The sequence below is a fragment of the Phaenicophaeus curvirostris genome, chromosome 27 (genome assembly GCF_032191515.1).
Source record: "Phaenicophaeus curvirostris isolate KB17595 chromosome 27, BPBGC_Pcur_1.0, whole genome shotgun sequence".
In the NCBI taxonomy this organism is placed as follows: Eukaryota; Metazoa; Chordata; class Aves; order Cuculiformes; family Cuculidae; genus Phaenicophaeus; species Phaenicophaeus curvirostris.
This window is the reverse complement of record NC_091418.1, coordinates 1,548,322-1,564,446: the sequence shown is the minus strand read 5'-3', so window position 1 is coordinate 1,564,446 and position 16,125 is coordinate 1,548,322. Positions and strand designations below refer to the sequence as shown.

Below are 16,125 nucleotides of genomic sequence, written 5' to 3'. Positions count from 1 at the left end.
GTAGAAGACACCCTCAGTGCTAGCATCCTGTCATAACCTGGGGGGAATGGGCTCGCTGTCCCTCGTTACTGTTCTATCCATAATGAGGAGGACAGAGGAAGCCACATGCAAAGCCCGTGGAAGCGGAAAGCCGGGAGGAAAAGTATTTAGAGCTCCTCTCACGTTACATGAAGTTCTTGCTATTTTTAGCTGAACAGGCAGACCCTTTCCATCACTTAGACCCTAGAGAAAGCGCGTAGGAGACACGTAGGACACCAAAGCTCACCCGCTGGGCTCCAGCTATGCGGGTTACTACGAGACGCAGACCTCGACGTGTCAGTGCTGGACAGGTGGGAATGAAAGGACAGCATCTCTGCAACCTCCCAGCCACTCTCGGAAGCACCTGCGAGGTGTGTGGAGATGCTGAGCTGCCTAGCACAAGCTGGTCCCTTGCAACCAGCTTTTTAGGATGCTCCCCCCCGCCCCAACCATGTTCACACCCTGGCAGATTGTGTTTTACAGGGTCGGAAATAGATGCGCAAGAAGGGGCCTCACAGATCCCAAGTGAAAGCCGTGCTCAGCTGTCACCCACCCCAGCACCAGCTGCTGCCTCCAGACGGTTCCCAAAATACCCAGGAGGGCCCCCTCGCCCTCCTCTGAAGGAAGGAGAGGTCCTTTTCCACCTGCAGGGAAGGACTCCTCTCCCTAAGAGCATCCCCAGGCTGCAAAACCTCCTTGCTGAAACTCAAACCCATTAACAGACGGGTCCTGCAAGCAGCCTGAGAAGATGCTGGTGGCCTGAGAGCCGTGGAAAAGCTCTGACCTGGCTGATTCCCACTGTACCTGTTGCAGGAGGGTGGCAGTTGTCCGCTCGGGAGGTGGTGGCTGCTCCCCATCACCTTTCAGGTGTACCTGCCGCAGCCCCAGCAAGTCCCCAGACCTGCAAAAGACAAAAGCAGGGACCAGAGCATTTCTGAGTTTCCAGTTAGCAGGGCTTTAATTGCAGTATTAGTTGCTCATTAGTGGGAAAAGACAGATGCTCTTAGGAATTAAGTAAGCTGACAAGATCTTTCTCTCTGCCCCAGGAATATTTAACTATGTCTCATACCAACATTTCCTTTGTAGCAGGAGCATGACTGAGATGGTTTGTGTGGGTGCCAAGCTGTTGAATCACTGCTGAGCTCCAAACTCCGTGTGACGCGAGGCTGCTGGCAGGAGCAGGGAGAAAACTGCGAGGAGGTCTGGGTACTTCTGGGTGGCACAGGTTGGGTGCCTTCATATGTGGTCACGTGGAGTGGTATTTAAACTAAAAGACAGTGAGAAAGCATTTGGGCTCCAGAGCTGGGGATGTCAGCGGCAGGACTGAGGGTTACTTGTGGAAATAGAGCTGCATCCAGAGCAATAGAACCAGCAGGGCACCCACTTCCCAGTGCAGCTTTATTTTAATGACACCATCCCATCCCTGACCACTGGCCGGGCTGCAGGTGGGAGCAGGTTAAGCAGGGGATGGTTTGTCCCCCGTCACCGCATCATACAATGAACCACCGAGCCCCAGGACCGGTTACGCTGCCCCAGACCAGTTTGTTTTGCTCATCTCTGGACTTGTAACTCCCCACAGGCCAGGACAAACACCTTCTTTTCCTGGGAATAAAGGGCTATTGGCTGAGGTTGCAGCCCTTCAGCCACTAGCAACAAGGTTTGTCTCGCTTCTGTGAGATCCCTCTGGGGTTAGGGAGACAGAAAGGATAATACATCACTTTCTCTACCCCACATATTTGCTGGTGCTAATACTTTGCGCTCGGGTTAACCGTCCAGTAAACATTTGCTGGAGGGAAAGCACCAGGCTCTGCAGAAATGCAGATGTCGAAAATCATGGGACTTTGCTGACTTACACCAATTTTCTGTGGGTTGAGCAATTGTCTCCAGGCAGGGATGGGAGCCTCTCCCCGCTCAGCCAGGGCTCCCACACAGGAAAACGCTGCCGTCTCCCTGCGGACGGACCAGACGGCGTGGAAGTAGGCAGGGCACGGCGGGCGTTGAGCCGATACCCTCTAAAGCTCGCTCTTCCAGTATGATTCATTGTTAATTTGAGAAATTCCTCTTATTCCGGTACTGGCTTCCTCAAACACAGCTCAAGCCCTCAGTGCTGCCTGCATCACCACGTGGATGATTTTGCCTTGTTCTTCTAGTAAAGCCGCTCATTGGCTCAGCCCTGGTCAGGATTGGTGCCTTGGTTGCTCAATGGATGGGAGAGAGGCGTACAGAGCTCCTTCGGGCTCTTTCCGGAGCTGCAGGCACGGTGATGTTGGGCTGACAGTTGGGCTCGATTACCTTAGAGGTCTTCTCCAACCTTGATGATTCTATGACGCTGAATTCGGCATCAACCTGAAAGGAGGTTGTGGAGAGGAGGGAGCTGGGCTCTTCTCCCAAGGGACAGGGGACAGGACGAGAGGGAATGGCCTCAAGCTCCACCAGGGGAGGTTCAGGCTGGACATTAGGAAAAAATTTTCATGGAAAAGGTCATTGGTCCCTGTCAGAGGCTGCCCAGGGAGGGGGTTGAGTCCCCTTCCCTGGAGGGGTTTAAGGGACGGGTGGACGAGGTGCTGAGGGACATGGTTTAGTGATTGATGGGGATGGTTGGACTCGATGATCTGGTGGGTCTTTTCCAACCTGGTGATTCTATGAATTTTTGGCTTTTCCAGCAGAGCTGGCAGGAGGAAGGAAAGCGTAAGAGCCCTTGATCTGAGTCACCCTCCTGGAGAAAGCGGGTGCAAAGAGGCAGCGCTCGGTGCTGCCGATGGGCTTCAAAAGGGACGCAGCAGATTGCCTTTTGTTGCTTTCTTTCCACCACGAAGCAATTGCACCTTCGTGTCCAGCGGGATCACCGGTTGCAAGAGCCCAGCTGCTAGGGTACACGGGCAGAGACATGGCACCATCTCCTGCTGGCACCGAGCCCACCCAGCTCGGTGCCAAAGCCGCTGCTGGCTCCTCTTAACAAGCACCAGCCCGTGGGTGTGAATTCTCTTAGTGTTCATTGAAACAACATTAAGTGTGATGGACTCCTGGGCTCTTAGTGGATGTAACATGTAATTGAGGCTGGTTATTCTTCATCTGGAGTGTCCCCCTTCGCTAATAGCAAATCAGGGCAGAACACATGGTGCGCTGCTTTGTGAGTCCCGGACTCAATTCACTCCCTGCCTCCGATCAAAATGATCCCAATGAATGTCAATGAATGAGTGGGAGACAATGAATTAGAGTGAATGAAAGCCTTGTAATGGGGCCCTTCGCCGCACCGAGCCACAATTGAACACCACAAGGATGGTGTCTGTCTGGGCGGTGTTTGAATTCATCTCCATTAGCACGATTAGGGGGAAGATTACAGGGTGGGGGCAAGGTCAGCTCCACTGATGGGGCTCTCCAAGCCCTACTGCTGCCATTTCTTTGGAGACAAAAAATGAGCAGGTTTTTGGAGAGCACAGTTCCAGCTGAGCGTGGGGAGAGCCGGCCGAGCTCCTGCGTCTGAGCAGAGGCAGGGAGGGTCCATCTCACTGGCCTGGTGTTCGTTAGTGTTTGGGGTTGGGGGTCATGGAACGGTTTGGGTACACTGCGAAATTAATTCTGTGGCTTACAGGGGAAGAAATCATCCTAGAATGCTTGAAAGGGATGTCAAAGCCCATCCAGTTCCAACCTCCCACTGGATCAGGGGCTCCAAGCCCCATTCAGCCTGGCCTTGAACCCCTCCAGGGATGGAGCAGCCATAGATTCTCAGGACAACCTGGACCAGGGCCTCCCCACCCTCACAGCAAAACATTTCTCCCTAAGATCTCATCTCAGTCTCCCCTCTTTCAGCTGAAAACCGTTCCCCCTCATCCTATCCCTGCATTCCCTGATCAAGAGCCTAGAGCTCCAGCCCAGCTTTCCTGGAGCCCCTTTCTGTCCTGGACAGAAAGATCCTGAAATCAGAACTCTGTTTTGATTGCAGATCCCAAATCCATCTCAGTGCGATTGCTACACTCGCAAGGCTTGGATTAAGCCATTGCCTTCATTAAAATATAAATCAGGTGGTCCAGGTAGCACAAATAGGGCTTTTTACTGTGGAAATGTCCAAATTTTCCCCTAGAGCCACATTCCTGCTCGTCTCAAAGACCCAGATCACCCCATAAACCAGGGGTGCATCACCTGGCAGCAGTCGAAGGAAAGAGGAAGGAGGCAGCTGCTGCTGCTTCTCTATTATCTCTGCATCTCCCAACAAACACCCAAACGTGTGGGCGCGCATCTGCACAGAAATGATGAATAATAATTGGAGAGGAAAAAAGAGTAGGCGAGGGAGTGCAGGAGAGAAGGAAGCGTTTGCATCGCAAGGGGAGAAGAACAGGATCAGCAGGGGCAGAGTAACACTGCGAAGCCTGGAAGGAAATGCGTGGTCTCACTAAGATGCCCTTTCTGGGGAAGGCAGGGAGAAAGCAACCGCCTGGGAAAAGGGTGTAAGGAAGAGGGAAAGGCTTCAAAGAAACTGTGCTGTGAGGAGATAAGATTAAATTCCTGCAGCCCATTCAGAAAGGAGGTGATGGAGGAGAGTGGCTCTCCCACGTGCAATTGCAGGGTAGGCACGACTTTGATCAATGTGAGATGCCATTCATTTTTTTTCCCCTCCGCTTCTGCAAAACCAAGAGTGGGTGCATCTGAGCATTCAGCCCCGATCCTCTGACTTTAGCGTGTGGGGTTTATTGGGATCCCATCCCATGGGTGATCACCCCCGAGCCCCCTCATTGGGTTTTGTTAACAGTCCCTTGAAGCCCCAGGAAGGGTCAGGAGTGCAGGCAGTGCCCTTGGCACAGCATCATCCTGGGGGTCCGACCGACCGACGATGGCTCGTGCCATCATCCCCTCCACGGTGACAAAAGAGCTTTTGAGGGGCTCATTTGCCAGAGGCAGCAGAGCAAGAGGGAAAGGCTTGTGTCTTTTCTGGCTTTCTGTCCCTGTTAATTGGTGAGTGACAGCACAAAGCACGTCTCAGAGTAATCACATTTAGCACTGAGAGCCAGGCGAGGCTGGGAGCTGCAGCGTTTGGGGACAGAGATGGGCTGGTACAGCGGCATTGCCATCGCCTACACAGACCCACAGCAGAAATCCTGCATCCTACAGTTATCCACGGGTCCAGCCCTGATATGCCTACATGATATCATAGAATCACCAGGTTGGAAGAGACCCACCAGATCATCGAGTCCAACCATCCCCATCAATCACTAACCCATGTCCCTCAGCACCTCGTCCACCCGTCCCTTAAACCCCTCCAGGGAAGGTGACTCAACCCCCTCCCTGGGCAGCCTCTGCCAGGGACCAATGACCCTTTCCGTGAAATATTTTTTCCTGATGTCCAGCCTGAACCTCCCCTGGCGGAGCTTGAGGCCATTCCCTCTCGTCCTGTCCCCTGTCCCTTGGGAGAAGAGCCCAGCTCCCTCCTCTCCACAACCTCCTCTCAGGGAGTTGGAGAGAGCAATGAGGTCTCCCCTCAGCCTCCTCTTCTCCAGGCTAAACACCCCCAGATATCCAGGCTGCCTGCGGTGCTCCCCACAGTGTGAGCTTGTGCCTACAACCCAGGGGCGTAGCACGGTGCCACCAGCCCTGCTCACCCGGGCACCCATCGCTCTTCTGCATCTCCCCCCACAGCCTGGACCACCCACCAGTACCGGAGCATTTTCAGACCCTGCACCCTCAGCATCACTTATATCTCTTTTTTGCACTTTGCAATATGCCCAAACCCACCCAGGCTGAGGCTGTTGCCAAGCATGCAAAACCCCTTAAAATATACATCTATCTAAATATATGCACATGTACATAAGGACTGGATTTTGTTTGGCTCAGCAAAGCGAGCTGGCTCCCTGGAGGATCACAGAGTCACTGGATTTGACACAGAGGAAGATGCAAGCGTGCGACCCAGAGGCTGAACAAGAAAGGGGGACAAGTTCAGCATCAGGCTGCATCTAAATCCTGGGTTTAGTTTCGGGCCCATCACTACAAGAAGGACGTTGAGGGGCTGCAGAGCATCTGGAGGAGGGAACAGAGCTGGGGAAGGGGCTGGAAAACAAGCCTTATGAAGAGTGGCTGAGGGACCTGGGGCTGTTTAATATGGAGAAGAGGAGGCTGAGGGTTTAGCAGGCACAGTGGGGTTGGGCTGACAGTTGGACTGGATGAGCTTAGAGGTATTTTCCAACCTTAATGACTGTGATTCTGGTCCCCTCTTTTAGGACTCAAACCTAGAGCAGCAGCCTGTGCTCGGTGTGCTTCCAGCTGTGCTGTCTCTAGAGTCTCTGCTAACACTGTGCCTGAATGCCAACTCCTCCACAGCTTTCAAAGCGTTCGTTTTTAAATCGAAAAAGAGAAGAAGAAAGACATGCCCAACCCTCTCTCAGGCATGTGTAGGAGGGCTGGGATTGATTGAAACGCCTCCTGCCAAGAGGCTGGAAAGTCCCAGCTCTCCCTCCCCACATTTCTTCCCTCTTCTGCAGGCGCCCAAAAACACAAGAACACGTCTATCCAAGGTGTTCTGACCACAGCGACGGCAAACCTGGCATCCCTGGAGCAGGGGGTCCACGCACCCTGTACTGCTCCACGCTTTGAAGCATCAAACCTCCCTGGCATCCCAACCACAGGTGGATGCAAATACACCGGCTGCTTTTCTGCCCCGCACACGTTAAACCCCGTCTCTGCGATGCTGTCGCTACAGTTGGCAGCTCTGCTGCTGCAACGCTGCCTTTCCTCTTCACCAGGCACTTACAAGCGTGATGTCGGGAGCCTCCTGTGCCAATTATCCTGTTCCCTGCAGCAATTCCTCCCCCTCCGCGCAGATTATGCCTCTTACCATGTAAAAGTGAATGAAGCCGAAGTCATTGATCACTTTTAACGCATCAGCATCCAAGGCAGCAGTTCAGACCTTGACCCTTACTTCTCTTAATCTCCCCAAAAAGGATTTGGGGATTAAAGTGGATATTCCGCCTTTCTAGGACTTCTCTTTGACAATTCATCAATGTGGGTCCTTAGGGCACAGGGGAAAAAGGAAACAAAGCTGCAGGATGAGTTTTTGTTACCCTGTTTGGGATGCAGAGAAGCTGGCGCAGGAGCAGATGTAAGGCAGGACCATGAGGGAGAATGGGAAAAACACAGGAGCCGCTCTCTAATCCTTGAGGGTGAAGCAGGGAGGATGCACTGTGCCTGCTCATCCTCCAGCACCCAACCTGCTCCTGCTTCCAGAGCACATTTTACTCCCAGGACGCCTGCGGAGGGGATGGGAGCCCAGCACAGGGCAGCTCCAGAGCAGAGCCAGACCGTGCGGCGCTGACACAGAGCAAGAGCTTTGAGCTGTTCTGCTGCAGCAGAGAGCAGAGACGTTCCCTGTCTCATAGAATTATAGATAGAACCATGCAAACAGGATTTAGCTCATTTTGACTATGCACTAACCTCTGCCTGTGTGCAGCTCTTCCCCCTTCTCATCACCTCACCCTTTAATTATCTAGATGGAAGGTGCATCACCATTATAGCCTCGACACGGGGAGCAGAGCATTGCAAAGGCCACCAGGAGCTGGGATTTCACTTTACAGTTTTCCTGCCCCCACCCCAGCAAAGAGAATTAATGCACAGCCCCGCATACCTCTGAACCCTAATCACAATACTTAGCGCACACAAAACGCCTCTCATCTTCTTAAGTGCTGCACAGGCATTAAGTGTAATTAAGCCTCACAGCATCCCTTTTCAGGCAGTTTAAGGGGAGCAATGAAAATTGGAGAGAAATCGGGGAGCGACAGGCTGATGATGCACGAGAGGTTGTGACTGCGGCTCGCGGTGGCTGCCAGGAGATGGGATCTATCCGGCACAGAACAAGCAAGAGGAACAGGCGCTTGTTGAAATTGCCTATAGGCTACCTAAAGATCACTACAAATCCCTTTTCCTCCTCTCCTTATTTTCAGAGAGACTCACGTGTCTTATAACCATCCTGGTTTCATCCTGATGTGCCCTGGGGTGCAGGGCAGGCTGCGCCCAGCCAGCCTGGGGGACACAGGCACCTCCTGGGGGACTCCTGGAGGCACAGAGAAGAGCCCTGCTCTTCTCTACCTGCCACCTTCCTTCACCTGGGGCTTTGGTGGAGGGCAGAGGAGCATCCCTCTCCCTTTGCGCACACTCCAGGACCGAGCAGCTCATCTGCACACCCTCCCTGAGCCTTTCCCAGACACGCACATGGAATTGTGTACACGCAGCCTTTGCACAAGCTGCTGATGCCAGCTCATCCCCAGGCGCGTGCGCGAGGCACGTGTTTACACACTCATATCATGAGGAATCACCCCGCTCCTGCTGATGCCCAGACCACGGGCACAGCATCACGCTCCCTTCCCAAGCCGTTTTGTCTCACCCTTCTGTCTCTTGCCTCCCCCAGGCTCTCGGCTCCCGGGCGCAGCGAGTCCTTTGCTATGATCGCAGCAGCCGCCGGCTCTCCCCGCTGCCCGGACCCCTCGGCTCACAGCTCCGCCGGGCTCCGCGCCCCTCGCCGCATGCCCCGGGAGCAGCATGGGCAGCGTCAGTAGCCTCATCTCCGGCCACGGCTTCCACAGCAAGCACTGCCGAGCCTCCCAGTACAAGCTCCGCAAGTCGTCCCATCTGAAAAAGCTCAACAGATACTCGGACGGGCTGCTCCGCTTCGGCTTCTCCCAAGACTCCGGCCACAAATCCAGCTCCAAAAGCAGCAAGAATGAGGACTTTTTTTACATCAAGGTCAGCCAGAAGGCGCACGGCTCGCACCGAGCAGACTATACGGCACTCGGCGGCACGGAGCTGGGCAGCCAAGCCGGGACGAGCGGCATGGACTTCGGGACACCCACACCGCAGAAGCTGATGCCTTTTCCCAGTCAACTGGAAGTGGTTAGTAGGAAAATTCCCAGTGCTACTGGGATTTTAAGTGCCCTCAAAGCAGGGGCAGGTCCCACCACTGGGTTGTCCTGGTCCAGAAGGCTCAGAGGCACCACTTTGTGCCAAGAAAGCAGGCAGAGAGATGCAGCAGGGGGGTGCTGAGGTCACCCTGCCACCCTCTGCTTTCAGGGATTCGGATCAGCAATGATCCGTATCCTTTCATTTCCAAACATGCTGTTTGCCTCCCAGTTTTTATAGAATCATAGAATCACTAGGTTGGAAGAGACCCACCGGATCATCGAGTCCAACCACTCCCATCAATCACTAACCCATGTCCCTCAGCACCTCGTCCACCCGTCCCTTAAACCCCTCCAGGGAAGGTGACTCAACCCCCTCCCTGGGCAGCCTCTGCCAGGGACCAATGACCCTTTCCGTGAAATATTTTTTCCTGATGTCCAGTCTGACCCTCCCCTCCTGAGCTTCCAGCTCCTGGTGGAGACCCAGGCCATCCCCACTCTGGGAGCCTCATTCTTGGGGGTGGAAGGGATGGGGGAGAGGAGATGACGTGGTGTGGGTCGGTGCTGACGGGCTCTGCTCTTCTCCCCAGGGTGCGGAGAAACCAGCGGTGCGACCCACCGCCTTCAAGCCCGTGCTGCCCCGCTCCGGCGCCATCCTCCATTCCTCCCCGGAGAACGGGGGTCACCCCTCCCAGCAGCTGCACCCCCCGGACAAAGCCAAGGAGCAGGAGCTGAAGCCGGCGCTGTGCTCGGGGGGACTGTCCGACTCGGGCAGGAACTCCATGTCCAGCCTCCCCACCCACAGCACCAGCAGCAGCTACCAGCTCGACCCCCTCGTCACGCCCATGGGGCCCATCAGCCGCTTCGGAGGCTCAGCCCACAACATCCTGCAATGCGCCATCATCCAGGACAGCAACATGATGAGCCTCAAGGCCATGTCGTTCTCCGACGGGGGCAACAAGATCCTCAACCCCGGCAAAGCCTCCCACCACCACCACGCCGCCGAGAAGGCCACCTGCATCCGTTCGCCCCTCTCCACGGATGAGTCCACCATCCAGGAGCTGGAGCTGAAGCTGCTAGAAAGGGAGGGGGAGTTACAGGAGCTTCAGTCCAGTTTCGAGGAGAAGGAACTCAGCTCCTGCCAGGCTTATGAAGAGAAGCAGCGGCGCTGCAAGGAAGAGCTGGAGGGCCTCAAGCAGAAATGCAACAGCAAGCTCAAGCAAACTTCGCAGAAAACCCAGCGGACGCAGCAGGTCCTTCACCTCCACGTGTTCCAGCTGCAGCAGGAGAAGAAGCAGCTCCGGGAGGAGCTGGAGAACCTCCTGAAAGAGCAAAACCTGCTGGAGACCAAACTGAGGTCCTACGAGAAAGAGAAGACCAGCTTCGCCCCGGCGCTGGAGGAGACCCAGTGGGAGGTAAGTGGGAGCACCAAGAGGTATCTCGGGCTACCAGAGCGTGGAAGGCGATAGCCGTGGCACCAGCAATAAAGCACACAACTCTTCATTTCCATACCCGCATCCAGCAGCCCCGCAGAGGCTCTGAGCAGAGCAGATGGTGCACGCACAAAGCCCAGGCTGCAGGAGATAGAGATTAAAGCCGAGGAGAGCCCTTGCCTGTCATGTTATAAGTTATAATTGAGTGACTCGCTGCCCCTCTTAACCCCTCAGCACTTCACATCATACAAGGAAACAACCACTGCATAAAACCCCCAGTCATTAGAAGAGCTTCACTTTCCAGCCTCCAGCACAGGGTTTTTCAGGCTGCCTGCCCCCAAGGAGCAGTAAAGCTGCCTTCCCACGTGTAAATAGGAACTACCAGAACTCACCGTGGCCATTTATTAGAGAGCAATAAAACCTTCCACTCTCTCCTTAAGCTTAATTTTCCTGCTGATTGGGTATCGCTGCACAAAGATGCTGAAAATACACACGGATATTGTTTCATTGTGGCTCTACGGGGACAAGCTCAGCTCTTTCCCTTTGAGGAGCACGGTGATTGCCTTCACTTCCTTGCAGGCGAGGATTTCTCAGACCATTTTCAGCATCTCAATTTCATTTGCTCCCAAGCTGAGCTCCCCAGCCCCTCAGGGTACGTTATCGAGCCACCTTTCCAGGCTGTTCACAAGCCCTACTGAAATTCCAGCCGCAGGGTCCCACCAAGTGCAGCTGGATGGTTGCAAGCCCGGCAGCTGTCTCTGGGAGCAGCTGTACCAGCCGTGCTCTCATCGAATTGTAGAATCACCAGGTTGGAAAAGGCCTCTTGGATCGTCGAGTCCAACCATTCCTATCTGCCCCTAAACTATTTCCCTTCAGGCTACAGCAGGATCACAGAATCATTAAGGTTGGAAAAGACCTCTAAGCTCACCCATTCCAACTGTGCCCACCAAACCATGTCCTCAAGTGTCACATCTACATGTTCTTTGAACCCCTGCAGGGATGGAGACTCCACCACTGCCCTGGGCAGCTGGGGCCAGTGCTTGACAACCCTCTCTGTGAAGGAATATTTCCTAATATCCAATCTCGACCTCCCTTGGTGCAACTTGAGGCCATCTCCTCTCATCCCATTCCTTGTTTCTTGGGCCAGTTTTCCTGGGTAGGACTTTGAGGTCTCCAAATAGCAAATGCCAGCCGTGCCCAGCATGGGTGCTGCAGGATTTCTCCAGGGCACAGCCCTAACTCGGGTGCTCTTCCCCCCCTCCAGGTGTGCCAGAAGTCGGGGGAGATCTCCCTCCTGAAGCAGCAGCTGAAGGAGTCCCAAACAGAGCTCAACACCAAGACCACCGAGATCCTCAGCCTGAAGGCTCAACTGAAGGAGGTGAGGATGAAGATGGAAGGGCTGGAGATGAAGACCCAGGACCTGGAGGGCTCCCTGCGTACCAAAGCCATGGAGCTGGAGGTGTGCGAGAACGAGCTCCAGCGCAAGAAGAACGAGTCCGAGCTGCTGAGGGAGAAGGTGAACCTGCTGGAGCAGGAGATCGTGGACCTGCGGACAGAGCTCGCCATCCTCAAGGAGCAGCTGAGCGAAGCCCGGGAGGTGGCCAGGCCCTGCGCCGTGGTGGACAATGCTCACGTACTTCAGGGAGAGCTGGAAAGGCTGAGGGCAGAGCTGAAGGCTGAGCGGGACAACAACGAGCAGATGACCTCCAGCTTCCAGCATGAGCGGCAGACATGGAAGGAGGAGAAGGAGAAGGTGATTCACTACCAGAAGCAGCTGCAGCAGAGCTACCTGCACATGTACAAGAGGAACCAGAACCTCGAGAAGATGCTCCAGCAGCTTGCTGCGGGGGAAGATGGCAAGGAGCCCATCGAGCTGGACATACCCGGTACCGACGTCCCTTACGAGGACATCATTGCCACCGAGATCTGAGCCAGGGCTGCCTTCTCCTCCTCGCAGCTCGGGGTGGGCGTCTCTTGCAGACGAGAAGCGCTGCCCCGCAGCTCGGCACGCGCCTTGTACAGTTGAGATGAGCCATGTATTTATTAGCGGAGCTGGTGGCCCGGCCAGCCCCGCTCCCCTCCCTGTGTCGCACCACGGTGGTGCCTGTTGTGCTAGAGGTGAACAAGCAACTCGTGCCAATGGTGACGTGCCAGCAGCTCCCCCTCGCCCCAGCAGCGTCCCTTCTGTCCCCTCGTAGGGCTGAGAAGCCGGTGATGGGGGCAGGCAGGGAACAGGACTTCAGCGAATAATCTCCCACCTGGTAACGAGATGATGCAAAACTCCCAGGGGATGCTCTGCTCCAGGCTTGGTGGGATCCCATGACACCACGTCCCTTCCCACCGTCTTCAAGAGGAATCGGCCATGGAATATTTCCAGCCACTCGCTGCCCACAGCCCGGAGGAGGCACCGTGCTGCTCTCACACCTCCTTAACCTCCCTCCAGGTGAGGAGCCACCTTCTGCCACCAGCACAGGCTTCACATCCACTTCTCCCGTCCTTCATCAGCTGTAGTGGCTCAGGAAGGAGGCGCACAGCCCACCACCCCCTCCAAAATCAGCTTTCATTCACGAGCACAGCCCACCCTGCACTCCTTCAGTCCCTTGGCCATGGTCGCACTAGCACATCACTCCTCCCTGGATCTGCACAACCACAGTGAGTCCCGCTTTCCTTGGAAAAGGACTCAGCGTTCCTTTTTTCCAGATGAGCAACTGGATTTCAAGGATTAACAGAAATTTCCAAGCCACAGCCAGCCCTGAGGAATTGAGAGGGAAGCTGGTTGCATTTGTCCCATGACCCCACATGCTCTCGCTCCCTCACTGCAACCGTCCTTCTCGGGAAACCCGGCTGCCTTATCTCCTCCCGTGCCCTCACGTCCATGGGATCTGGCCGACAGGAGCAGGATAAAAGCCCAAACCAACCACTTTCGCTTTGTTTTCTACCCAAGCTTTTAATATCCCCCTCCTGCCTCCAGCGAGCGGATAACAAGGCTCCGCTGCACATCTCCAGTGGCGACTCTGCTGTCCCTCCTCGGCAGGGGATCAGCTGGCATCCAGCTTGCTGGGATGGAGGTTTCCAGCCAGGATCCCTTCGTGCCTGCACTGGGGTTTTCACTCCAATGTGTTTGTTTACCCACGAGCGAGCTGAGCACCAGCCCGCGAAGCCCCATCCCAAGGTTGCGGAGGGAATTCTTGCACGATTCCATGCTGCAAATTTGGCCAAGGGCTCCTAGCTGTGCACGAGCAGCAAAAAAATCAGCATTCCTCACCCTGCTCAAGCCAAGCCTGGAAAGGCAACACATGGAAACCAGTCTGTGCCTTCTGCACCCACCCCTGAGCACCCTGCTCGTGCCGCCCGGGGGCATCCCGACAGCCCTGGTCCTGGCACGCAGCACAAGCCAATCCTCAACCATGGTCTGCTGGAGAAAAGCCGACTTCAAATCCCGGTTCCAGCCCCTCAGCCGTAGGTCGCGGCCACGCTGGCTCAGCCAGGCTTCGCCCAGACCTGCTGAGGGATGATTTGAAGACCAGGAGTTGAAGGGCAGCATCCAGCGCGCGAGGCCAGAAGGGATTTTCTGCATCATCCAAGCCTCAGCCCCGCACCGAGGGCTCTGCGCCCCCTCCACACCCTGCGTCGCAGCCGGAGCGCGGCAACCGGGAGCCTCCCAGTGCCAAACCCGCGGGGTGCCGAGGGGAGCAGAGCCCTCCTGGCTGCCCCATCCCGCAGCTCCCCTCAGCCCAGCCCTGTTCCTGCTCCCCACGGGGTCCCCGTCCCCCCGCATCCCCCCAGCCAGCGCTGTATGACGTGATTGCCCGGAGGCATCGCCGTGCTGCCTTTGCACAACGCTGTGTGTGACCGTCCGCATCGCAGCTCTGTCGCTCCCGGCGCGGCCAGCCGGCCTCAGCCTGTACAGATAATTATTTTTCTGCAGGTTTTTTTCTCGGATGTTCTTTCTGGTGCCCGATGTAAACTACTGGTAATTTTATGTTTTTATTTATAAATAAATTTTTTAAAACCTACTTCCCCTCTCCGAGCACCCAGAGGGTTTTCGTCTCCAGCGAGAGCTTCGCCATTCCCCTCCCCAGGGCACGTCTCAACCCAAGCCACACGCCATTTATCACTCCGAGGTCCCCTTTGGGGACATCCTTCCACCTGGCCCTGTTTGTTTCCAGCCCCGCGAGCGCTTTGCTGCGTGGGCGAGCGGCGTTATCTCCGCTCTGCAGCTGGGAAAAGCTTTTCCGTGCATGGAAAAGCAGACCCGTGCGCACCGAGGGATCGGAGAGGAGGCGATAATCCTGCCTGGCCCCGCTCCCAGCCCACACCTCGCAGGCTGCACCCTCCTGCTCCGCGTGGAAAAGCAATTTGCATCCCCATCCTGTGCACCCCAACTCCCCAGCAGTCACCCACCCCAGGACAGGCAGGGTCATCTCCACAGGAGAGCCAAGAAAAACAATTACAGAGGGAGAGGAAGAGAGAATGGAAACATCCTAATAGAACCAAGGACGTGTTTTGACTACTTAAGGTGTTTTTCGCCAACACGGATCGACTTGGAGCCTGTTCACACTGCACGGATCTGGTGGTTTCACAGGTCTGAACAGCACTGGGGGAGGTAAAGGGGGAGGTTGTGGGGCAGAAAATAAGGGGAAACAAACTGCAGGAAACACTGCTCTTAGAACTAAGGAATGGTTTGGGTGAGAAAGGGACCTCAAAGCCCACCCAGTCCCACCCCTGCCATGGGCAGGGACACCTCCCACTGGATCAGGGGCTCCAAGCCCCATCCAACCTGGCCTTGAACCCCTCCAGGGATGGGGCAGCCACCCCTGCTCTGGGCAACCTGGGCCAGGGCCTCCCCACCCTCACTGCAAAACATTCCTGCCTAAGTCCAGGGCTCCAGGTGGGTCTCACAGAGCAGAGCAGAGGGGCAGGATCCTGTCCCTCCCTGCTGGCCCCACGGCTCTGGATGCAGCCCAGGACATGGTTGGTTTCTGGGCTGTGAGCACACATTTCCAGCTCACATCAAGCTTCGCCTTCCCCAGCACCCCAAGTCCTTCTCCTCAGGGCTGCTCCCAATCCATCTTCCCCGCAGCTTTGTGCTGGGGTTGCCCTGACCCAGGTGCAGGGCCTTGGCCTTTGTGAACCCCCTGCAGGTTATTATATTCATTTTAACTCATCCTGCCCCATCTGGCTGCTTCCACAGAGCAGGGTAGGGGCTCAAGCCAGGCGCAGGCTGCTCCTCGCCCTCCAAAAGGACGCTCGGCACTGGCACCCTCCGAGGCTTTCCAGGGAAAGCTCAGCTTTGCTCACACTGCCTGAGGCGTAAGGGAAATTTATTTTTAGAACCTTTGAAACCTGACAGGAGGAAACAGATAGAAAACCGTGCATGAAGGTTCTTTCTACTGAGCAGCACCTTCTGTTACAAACCACCTCCGAGCATCTCCTGGCTCTGCTGTGGGATGCTGCCAGCTCGGCCAAGCCCTTCCCAGACTTTTCCATGTGTCTGGGCAGGGGAGAAGCAAAGAGGAGACCCTCAAGGTGGCTGTTATCCCAGGGGACGTCCCTGTCCTGAAGAGGTCACAGCCAAATCACAGATTCTGCAGCGCAGCAAAGCAGAGACTTACCAGGGCTGAGCAGGAGGAGTCAGAGCTGGTCCAGGAACAAGCACAGCACCCCTGAAGGCACATGGGGGAGCTTCTTTGCAATGCCCAGGATGCTAGGAAACCGAAACCTTGTCCCTAAGGGCCCTAGGCTGCTTCTTTCATTAAATCAGGGTCCCACCCCTTTTCCACCAAAACTGTTAACGA

At 55.6% G+C, this 16,125-nt stretch overlaps 1 protein-coding gene across 1 annotated transcript; it reads left to right on the top strand.

The window, feature by feature from the left end:
- Window positions 1-8,394: 8,394 nt before the first annotated feature.
- LZTS1 (leucine zipper tumor suppressor 1) lies at window positions 8,395-13,353 on the top strand. The gene is made up of 3 exons (XM_069877590.1): window positions 8,395-8,889; window positions 9,485-10,309; window positions 11,592-13,353. The coding sequence occupies exons 1-3, from the start codon at window positions 8,539-8,541 to the stop codon at window positions 12,255-12,257; spliced, it is 1,842 nt and encodes a 613-aa protein (XP_069733691.1). The 5' UTR covers window positions 8,395-8,538; the 3' UTR covers window positions 12,258-13,353.
- Window positions 13,354-16,125: the final 2,772 nt, after the last annotated feature.